The sequence below is a fragment of the Procambarus clarkii genome, chromosome 83 (assembly GCF_040958095.1).
Source record: "Procambarus clarkii isolate CNS0578487 chromosome 83, FALCON_Pclarkii_2.0, whole genome shotgun sequence".
NCBI lineage: Eukaryota > Metazoa > Arthropoda > Malacostraca > Decapoda > Cambaridae > Procambarus > Procambarus clarkii.
In genome coordinates, this window is record NC_091232.1 from 7,906,301 (window position 1) to 7,917,526 (window position 11,226).

The 11,226-nt window shown below is 37.2% G+C and overlaps 1 protein-coding gene across 1 annotated transcript; it reads right to left on the reverse strand.

The window, feature by feature from the left end:
• Positions 1-1,594: 1,594 nt before the first annotated feature.
• On the reverse strand, positions 1,595-2,038 carry LOC138358358 (uncharacterized). Its single transcript, XM_069316196.1, has one exon. It carries the CDS (start codon positions 2,036-2,038, stop codon positions 1,595-1,597), a length of 444 nt encoding a protein of 147 aa, XP_069172297.1.
• Positions 2,039-11,226: the final 9,188 nt, after the last annotated feature.

The window sequence follows — 11,226 nt, forward strand, 5'->3', positions numbered from 1 at the left end:
CAAATACTATTCATACTTTTAAAACTAGGTATGATAGGGAAATGGGACAGGAGTCATTGCTGTAAACAACCGATAGCTAGAAAGGCGGGATCCAAGAGTCAATGCTCGATCCTGCAAGCACATATAGGTGAGTACATATAGGTGAGTACACATACACATACACATACACACACACACACACACACACACACACACACACACACACACACACACACACACACACACACACACACACACACACACACACACACACACACACACACACACACACACACACACACACACACACACACACACACACACACACACACACACATACACACACACACACACACACACACACACACATACACACACACACACATACACACACACACACACACACACACACACACACACACACACACACACACATACACACACACACACACACACACACACACACACACACACACACACACACACACACACACACACACACACACACACACACACACACACACATACACACACACACACACACACACACACACACACACACATACACATACACATACACACACACACACACACACACACATACACACACACACACACACACACACACACACACACACACACACATACACACACACACACACACACACACACACACACACACACACACACACACACAATATGCAGATAAACAACCCACACATTCACGTATGAAAGCCTAACTAAAGGAAAGTCACCGCAAAAAAATAAAATTAAAATGTCTGTTCATCCATTAAATGCCTGATAACCAGAATCATATTGAACTGAAGTTCGATTAAAAAAGTCAACTCATTAAACTCAAAGTGGGATTATTTTTCTTTTCCCCGATAATATATTTAGATGGGTAGAAAAAAATCAAGCCGAAATTTCTGACATTTTTTTGCATTTTTAACTAATTCTCTTCGTATCTTCTCGTCTTCATCTGATGATTTAAAGGATTTCTTGATCTGTTCTCATGCTATACAAGAAAGATTATTATTGATAATTTGTTTCCAATCAGGATTCCACACGCCTTAGTCTCTCCTATTCATACTTCTGTTATCTCTCTCAAGCCCATGTCCTCTTCATTTCTCGTATTCTCGTCTCTCTTCCTTAAATTCCACGTGTTTCTTGTTATCAAGTTTCCTCATATTAAGTTTCCTGGCAGGCTAATACTACCTCGCTCTGCTCGTGAGGCAGTATTCCTGTATCTCTTCATTTTATCTCTTGAAACTCACGGCCTCCACATGCTTCTCACACCCTTCACAAGTTCCTCTCTGCCCTTATCCTTCACTCTCGGAGCTCTCTATTGATCTGGCTTTAAAGCGACTCATTACTAGAGGACATCAGGAGGGCTCTGCCGCTGTCAAAAGCGCTGCGGGGGAGACGTCAACACTCCAGCCACTCGAAACAAAGCAGATGCTGTGGGCTGACAGACGGAAGGTTCATCTCCACTCCCGATATGGTCGATAATTTTTTTTCTTCAGGTTTCTGATGCGAGAATAGCGTGTGATTACGGACACAGTTTTTACATTGTTTATTTTTTTCTTCTCGTCTGTTTCTCCCTGACGGTGTAAAACTATAATTGAAGGATCTCTAATCCCAGGATCAACATCTCCAGTCCTCCGAGCATGAGCCACCCATCACCAGTATCTCGAAGCATGAGCCACCCATCACCAGTATCTCGAAGCATGAGCCACCCATCACCAGTATCTCGAAGCATGAGCCACCCATCACCAGTATCTCGAAGCATGAGCCACCCATCACCAGTATCTCGAAGCATGAGCCACCCATCACCAGTATCTCGAAGCATGAGCCACCCATCACCAGTATCTCGAAGCATGAGCCACCCATCACCAGTATCTCGAAGCATGAGCAACCCATCACCAGTATCTCGAAGCATGAGCCACCCATCACCAGTATCTCGAAGCATGAGCCACCCATCACCAGTATCTCGAAGCATGAGCCACCCATCACCAGTATTTCGAAGCATGAGCCACCCATCACCAGTATCTCGAAGCATGAGCCACCCATCACCAGTATCTCGAAGCCAAAATATTCAACCGCATCACGATAGCGAGAAGCCCTTCGACATTCATTGTGTTTCGTCTCCTATTTACTGCAATTTCCCCACTCCGCGCAAACTCATTCATTCATCCTATTTGTACTGCCTCCGTCGTGAGAGTGCTTGGAATGGGGGAAAAAAGGAGGGAGAGAGAAGAGAGACGGAGGAGAGAAGACAGTGGAAGAATACTAAGAAGAAAGAGAGAGGAGAGGAGAGGAGAGGAGGAAAAGGAAAAGCAGTGGGAAATAGGGTTGCACAGAGAGAGAGGGAGTGAGAGAGAGAGAGAGAGAGAGAGAGAGAGAGAGAGAGAGAGAGAGAGAGAGAGAGAGAGAGAGAGAGAGAGAGAGAGAGAGAGAGAGGCAGACAGGGACATAGAGAGTATGTACATGACCGTTTGAATAACAAATGCCTCACAGGGCCAAAAGGTCTTCTACAAATTCATTTCTTCAAATGTTATTAACGTTAACTACAAAAATATTTTATTTCCTTTCAAATTTATTATATGATCCTAATTTTACAAAAGAAAACAATATTCACAGATAAAAATCTCCGAAACGAAATTCACCAAAAAATAAGATTCAAAGGTTTTCTTTTCTCAGTCGTCCTAAGAAATAGAGATCTCCCGGCCTGGGACACGAGGAGAAAATAAAATCACCATTTTAGTAAAAAAATTCTGGTCATATATCTTGTCAGCAATATGTCAATTGAACTGAATGTGTTGATAAGCAGTTTAAATGACATATTCATAACGAAAATAGATTATGATTAACTTTTAATAATCATGTTCGATGATGTTAATGAGTCTGATTGTTGACAGCTTCTACGCATAGTTTTCTAATATGGGTTTCGTTTGAATTTTTATTTATTATAAATACCCAAACCGCTGATATATACGAGTTCGAGCCAACTCATCATATCTTATATCCTTCACACCCCTACTCGGATGAAAGAATAACGTACCCATAATTCTGTCAACAACAGGTTTTAGGTATTTCTTGCTCACGAATAACTTCAAGACGAGAGCCATAACCTCTTAAACAAACTACTCGCCAACGTTTAGGCTGCAAATTTAAGAGAGATTGCATAAACATAAGAGCAAAGGGATAAGTGAAACTGCAAAAGTCCCACCGGCTCACACGAGGCAGCTTCCACTTATATCAATCCAAACTCACTCACATACATGTCCAACCAGTGCTCGGGACAACCAAAAGAACCAACGTCCACTATATCACCCAGCAACCAGTTTTCATGACTTAACCACCCAATTTTCAAATCAATATTCACCAAGGGCTCTCCTGAATGCCAACCTATCCAGTTTATATGTATGCTGCTGTATACATGAATATCACCTAGTATTAATATGCATCAAAATGGCAGTATACACACACACACACATATATATATATATATATATATATATATATATATATATATATATATATATATATATATATATATATATATATATATATATATATATATATATATATATATATAAAATATTTATGATCGATGATCGATGTTATCTTAATTTTAAGATAAATAGGAAAACCATAGATATACGGAACATCTTCTTTCAGATTCTTTACTTTATAATGCCTAACGTTTCGAATACTTCTCGTATTCATCATCAGCTCTAAAAGAAAAAACAGAAATCACAATCAAATAACTTTTAAACAAAGAACTTATACTTAATATAATTACCTATCAAAAGAAAAGAAGAGACAATAAAAAATAAAGCACTTAAGCCTATTTAAAGTGATCAAAACGAATAAAACTTATTAACTGTCACAGATTATAAAAGCTAAATAAAAAATTAATAAAATACAATAAAACTACTAGAACAAACCACACTATTAAACTTACGCGAAGTGATCAACTGGAGTGAAACTTGATAATTAACACATGGATAATGAACGCTAATACAACTAACAAAATAATAGCTTCACACCTACAACAACTGTATATAAAATACAAGCAAAATAAAAGAAAATTACAAAATACTAACCAAAATGTTATAAAAACTCAAATAATAAACAAAACTGAATACCAAAATGTATTATATGTTCTAAATAAAAACTAAAAATAATATACAATGTCAAAAACTTGAAATAAGAAAAAAAAGGAAAAACATTGTAAACTAAACAAAATTATAATAAAATTAAAAGGCCAGTATAAACTATAAATCAAATTATAGGGCCTACTGTACACTATACAGTGTACAATTGAACACTGTATAGTGCAATTAAATTATAGTGTAATTAAATATTTACAATTAAATAGCAAGCTGAAAGGTTGCTATTTAACAGAGGCCGCAGCTCCCTTATATATAAGGATTCCATTACTCTCAAATCTGACTGACCATTCATACGTGTCCAGAATTTTAAAATCAGATTCCAGCAGAGAATGATTAAACTTATAACAATGGTTTCTAATCTCCGAGAATACTGGTTTAGATAATGGTAATCCAGTCCTAAAAGATACTCCCCGGTGCTCAAGTATCCTAATCTAAAAGCTCCGAATGGAACTCCCGATGTATTCAGCATTACACCTGGAACAATTATACATATATACAATACTAGAGCACAGAGGGATAGGCACTTTATCTCTAAATTTAAAATAAGAGCCTATGATATTTGTAATGACAAAAATAAATCTAAAGTCTATTTGAGGATAACAATGCTGTAACAATTTCCTTAATCGACTCCTTACAGAAAAACTAATAGCGCCATAAAATGGTAATTTAATGTCCCTTTCTACCGTAGTAATCCTACAGGAAGGGCGAAACTTCTTATTAAAGAAATTCCTTATGAAGGTATATACCATATGCAAAGGATAACCATTGTGAGTTGATTATCCATGTGTTAATTATCAAGTTTCACTCCAGTTGATCACTTCGCGTAAGTATAATAGGGTTGCTTGTTCTACTAGTTTTATTGTATTTTATTATTTTTTATTTAGCTTTTAATATATGTGATAGTTAATAAGTTTTATTCGTTTTGTTCACTTTAAGTATGCTTTAGTGCTTTCTTTTTCAATTTCTTTTCTTTTCTTTTGATAGGGAATTATATTCAGTATAAGTTCTTTGTTTAAAAGTTTTTTGATTGTGATTTCCGTTTTTTCGTTTAGATCTGATGATGAATACGAGAAGTATTCAAAACATTATGCATTATAAAGTAAAGAATCTGAAACAAGATGTTCAGTATATCTATGGTTTTAATATTTAACTTTATATATATGTATATATATATATATATATATATATATATATATATATATATATATATATATATATATATATATATATATATATATATATATATATATATATATATATATATATATATATATATATATATGTCGTACCTAGTAGCCAGAACGCACTTCTCAGCCTACTATGCAAGGCATAGTAGGCTACTATGCATATATAAATGATATATATATATATACAGGTGTGAAAGCCTGCACATGCTCAATAGGCTGATGGTCATTAATTCCAAAATTATTTTTGTTAACTTCAGTCGAAAAGTATTGACAAAAAATTCCATTAACCTTAATATCACTCCGGGACGGATAAACCCGAAAGAATTTCAATTTTCATAATATAGCTTCAAAATTTTCATCATCATCTGGCCTTGGGACTGCTCATATCTTTTAATATTCGAGTCACATTCTCAAGACGTATTGCAATTAGCAGTCTTACTACTGTAAATGTTGCTAAGAGAAGAAATAAGAGCAGGAGATAAGAGGGAAGAGAGGAGGAACAGCAGGAAGGCAAATGAAATGTGAGGTGAAGGAGAGGAGGATTAAGAGATGCAGAAAGTGTACATGACAAGTTAGAACGATAGAAGAGAAGAGATGAGCAGGGGGAGGATACGAACGGAGAAGAGAGCAAGAAGATAGAAGTTTAGATAAACGAGGTAACAAGATGCTTAAGAGGAAGACAATGGAAAGAAACAGAAGAAGGAGAAATAGGAACATAAGGAAGACTAGGGGGAATTTGCGAAGTAGAAAAACTGAAAACATCATTAATAAAAAAAAAGTGCAACAGCATCGGAAAGAATAGGCCGAGGATGATGATAAGAAGGAAGAGAAGAAAGAGAGTGAAGTGTAGGAACACAGAGTGCAGGAGAAGCCGGAGTAAGAGCAGTATGACAGCGGAGATGGAAACTAGAAAAACATGATGAAAAATGAGGCGGGAATGGAGGATGATGAGAATAACAGCTTGAAAAATAATTGAGGATAACGAAGCCTAGAATTTAAGAAGATGTGGAGGGCACTAACTTAGAGGACGAAGTAGTGGAGGGCGAGGCAGTGGAGGACTAGGTGACTGAGGACGAGATAGTGGAGGACAAGGTGGTGGAGGAGAATGCGGCAGAGGAAAACGTAGTGGAGGTTGACGTGTTAAAGGATGAAGGGGTGGACAGCGAAGTGGGGTGAAGGATTAGGTAATAGAGGACGAAGTAGTGAAGGGTGACGTTAGTGAGAGCCAGAGGGTGGAGTGTGAGATTGCTCTTAACAAAAGAATCTCGGAGTTCCAGAAACTATTCAAAGACAAATCTCTGTCTTCAACCAAGAAAATTCCTCCATGAATTCTATCGATCGGCTGAAGCAAAACACATCCACCGTCCTGGATGTGGCATGTGAGTTACGCATTAATAACGAATTTTACAAAATGGAAACTTCAAACAGGGCTTTTATCACTAGGCAGGTCATTATCATGTATCCTGAAATGAATATTAATTAGGAATACCATTAGTGCTCATGTTAATACATTTTTTTAAGTTTTTAATAGCAGTGCTGACCTTTATTAACTTCAAAATTATCATAGGGCCACCATTTCACGTGGACTACGAGGACAGGAAGCCAATGGCTTGACAAAGGTCTCCCAGTTGTTTCTCAGTACATTTTTCAGTGTATGTTTTGAACTGTAGTACTGTCATGCCATTTATGGCTTCACCAGGTAAGCAATTTTATGGTTTATTGACCCAGTGAATGAAAAAGCATCTTCGGTTGTTGGTTCTACATTGTTAGTCGTTCTCTGGAGACTCAATAAACTTAGCTCGGGGATGAATTTTGTCTCTCTACCCTCAAACTCTTTCAAAGCAGCTATGTCATTTTGATGGAGAATTTTCTGTGTTTAGATTCATTAGCCATCAGCCATTTGCCTAATAACCAAATGGTTCAGGGTTCCATTTTGAGCAAAAAGAGACATTTCGGCCCGTTTCATTACCCATGAAACTAAAAATGTACTCCCAAGACATTCGATGCCTATGAGACAGAGAGATAGAGATAGAGAGAGAGAGAGAGAGAGAGAGAGAGAGAGAGAGAGAGAGAGAGAGAGAGAGAGAGAGAGAGAGAGAGAGAGAGAGAAAGAGAGAGAGAGAGAGAGAGAGAGAGAGAGAGAGAGAGAGACCAAAAAGTGAACAAATTAGCATGTTCTGTGTTATATAAAAAACAATTGTATTGGAATTACTTTACCTAATTGCCGCTATGGACATGATGAAAGCAAAAACACGAACACACTCACTTTATTCAATACAAATTACAGAATAATGCTAAGTAAAATTAAATTAAATAGATTTTGATAAAGATCATTGGAGAGTAAATTAGATAGTAAAGATATTAAAAACGTAAATTACGAAGCAATCCTATGTCTTATGTATTCATTAAGCTAAACAATGGAAAAAAGGTGTAAGAAATATGTACAAATAAATAAATAAAAAAATTAGCTCTTACCACCAAGACCAACGGGAGACCGATCAATGTCAGGCTTCAAATTCGGACACAAATTGTATTGGCAAAAAGAATATGCAGTGCGATTTACATATCAAACCTGCCAAACGACCAGATCCGCAGGCTGGAATTATTCAATCAGCCCTTGGCATGGGGCTTGGGCAGGTCGGAGGAGAGAAGGGGCTCCGAGGTATCGTAGGACTAGTGAAGAATAAGCTTGGAGGTATTGTAGGACTAGTGAAGAATAAGCTTGGAGGTATATCGTAGGACTAGTGAAGAATAAGCTTGGAGGTATATCGTAGGACTAGTGAAGAATAAGCTTGGAGGTATCGTAGGACTAGTGAAGAATAAGCTTGGAGGTATCGTAGGACTAGTGAAGAATAAGCTTGGAGGTATCGTAGGACTAGTGAAGAATAAGCTTGGAGGTATCGTAGGAATAGTGAAGAATAAGCTTGGAGATATCGTAGGAATAGTGAAGAATAAGCTTGGAGATATCGTAAGGCAAGTGAAGAATAAGCTTGGAGTATTATGGGGGCTAAGGGAGTCTAGCTTTGAGGAAGGGTCACGGAGCAAGGGGAGAAGAGTTTTGGAGGGGTCTTGGGACTTGGGGCAGAGGGGCTTGGAAGAAACAACTAAAGTGGGAGTAGCGTTGGACTCTATATAAGATTTGGGAGGGATATTAAGCTTTTTAAGTGACTTTATGGAAGAAGATGGAGCTTTATAAGAAGTCTATAAGGGACATTGGAACTTGTATGAGGTTTGTGAGGGGTAAGGAGCTTGTAAGGGATGGGCAAATTAAGAACTTGTGAGAGTAAAAGACATAGAAGGAAAAGGAGCTTCTTGTGGGAAAGAGGAAAGAGAGCTATCAGGGGAAAGCGCCAAGCCATTACGACTATATAGCACTTGGCAGAGGTCAGGATAAAGATTTGGGATGGGATGGGGGAAAGGAATGGTACCCAACCACGCAGACGATCGGGGATTGATCACCGACCTGCATGAAGCGAGACCATCGCTCTACCATCCATCCCAAGTGGCTAGGCAAGAGACTTGGGAAAGACCAAAACAAATATGATCGTTTAAAATTTTCTAAATTTTCAGTAGATTATTACGAAACTTATCCCGTATTTACTTTATATTTATTAGTACGTAAATCAGGGGACATTGAACCTTGGGAATATGACAGCAATATTGCGATAAACATTTTATGATTCAATCATTTTGCGTCACGGAGCAATTTAATTATTGGGATATTTCTAAAATTGCTCTAACGCGGTTATCTGAGAGTTGCATGAATGCAGAAAATGCATCACACCGTAAAATTAAATATTCAAAACACGAAAATCCATCATGTGCAAAATAGTTATTATGAGGACACGAAAGACAGAAGGAGTTCATCTATCTCCGTTTTGCAACTACGTTCCGATGTCTGAAATATTTAAAAATGCAATGATACATTTTTATTCAAGTTCATGAACTGTGTTTGCTTATTCCAATAATATTTATATCCCTCTTCGTTCAATTTATATTCCACACACTGAACACAATAAGAGTGAAAATCTTACTTGCATTTGGATATACAGTAAATGTACGTTATAAAGAAAATGAACACAAAAACAACGCATTACAGCTCTTTTCACGAGGTTGTGTTCACTCTTTTAAATATGAGACATTAACCAAGTTGACCAGTCCACACCAGAAAGGGAAGGGACTTTTGTCCCTTCACCTTCTAGTGTGTGGTCTGGTCAACTTACTTTAGCCACGTTATTGTGACTCATCGCCTACATTACCCAAATTTACACAGTCGAAGATTTTAAATGACTGGTAGTATTCTGTTATTTCTTGTTCATGAACTCGAAGGAGAAAAACAAAAATGGCAAAGTATCCTTGCTCTAGCTATCCCTAACATATACAGCCTGTCCTCAGGGAATATGTGTCCTCGTGGTAATCACTACTTAACGAGAAATTAGTGCTATTATGTACACCCTATCCATGGTTAGGTTAGGTTAAGGTAGGTTAGGTAATTAGGTCAGGTTTGGTTAGTTTAGGTTATGTTAAAAAACGGAGTTTTCTCAAACAAGTGAACTATGAATTTAAAAAACTATTTAAATTTTTCCTAGAATTAGAATTTAACATAAAAGGAAGCCTATACCTTAGGGGTTGTCAACGAAAATGAGCTTAACATTAACTTTTTATAATTATAACTCTGGATTTATAACACAATAAAGTTATAGCTTCAAAATATTCTCTAAGACAAAGGATCCCTTGCCTATTTACAAATAGACTATCATTGGAACCGTAATATGCATTCAGGACATCACAAATATCTTGATAACTATCCAGGCGGTCCCAGAGGTGCGTTGATATCGTGATAAAATAACTTTACACTGGGAATGAGCTATCATAGTGCATAATCCTCGAAAATATAGCGACGTGCCAGATTGCTCGGTACATGGCTTGGCGAAAACATTGAATTAGCATTCCGCAACTGCAGTATCGGTATACACTCCGAAATATCTGTTTACGAAATAATGCTAATGATATCCAAAATCTATTCTATAACTTTTACAATCCTAGAATAAAAGTTGCTTGGTTAGGTTAGGTTTGGTTTGAACATTAAAATGCTTATATCCTGCTTATATCCTGCTTATATCCTGCTTATATCCTCCCAAACTCATTCATGTTTTTGTCTATCCTAAGCAGGACATAGCCAAACGATCCCGCATCTTTCATGCCATTCGGTAATTAGTTCGTTAAGTCAGCAACCCTATTTCCAAATTTGTATATTACACAGGTCTTTTCATAATCTAAACTTGCTCATTTTGAAAGCATTATTTCGAGTTCAGCTTCGTCTTTTATATTTAGCACTTTATTAATTGTTCCTTCTTATACCCTTCATCCCTTTATATACTTGTATCCTTGCCATTCTAGAGATCGAAAAGTTAGTCTCTATATATGGAAGGTTTCTAATTCATATGATTAAATTTGTCATCCTATTCTGTATATGGAAAAGTGAATTTACGTTCCTTCTACAGCATGGCACCTTAGACTGAGCTTCATAATCAATATGAGACGTAACAAGTACAAGACTATTCGTGCAAATAACACTAGAATTTTTATATTGCTCTTGCTCATATGTTTGAATTGGGGAACGATGTTTCTGGGAACGCAACAAACACATTATTTACGGTAATTAGTCCTGTTATCCAGTGATTAATGAAGTCAGTTCACAACTGAAGAGTCCTGGGTCCAATTTCCGGGGCATGAACAATGCGTTTATGCTCGTTTCCTTTCATCTGCTGCGTCTGTTCCCTAGGTACCTGGAAGTTAGGCAACTTTGTTGATTGCATCACTGAGAGGATCAGCGAAAGGTCTTGGAGGTACCTCCATCCATGAGCATAACCGGTTTCCTG

Bases quoted from the DNA above. Each gene is read 5' to 3' on its own strand.
- LOC138358358 (XM_069316196.1), bottom strand. From the start codon at position 2,038: ATGCTTCGAGATACTGGTGATGGGTGGCTCATGCTTCGAAATACTGGT.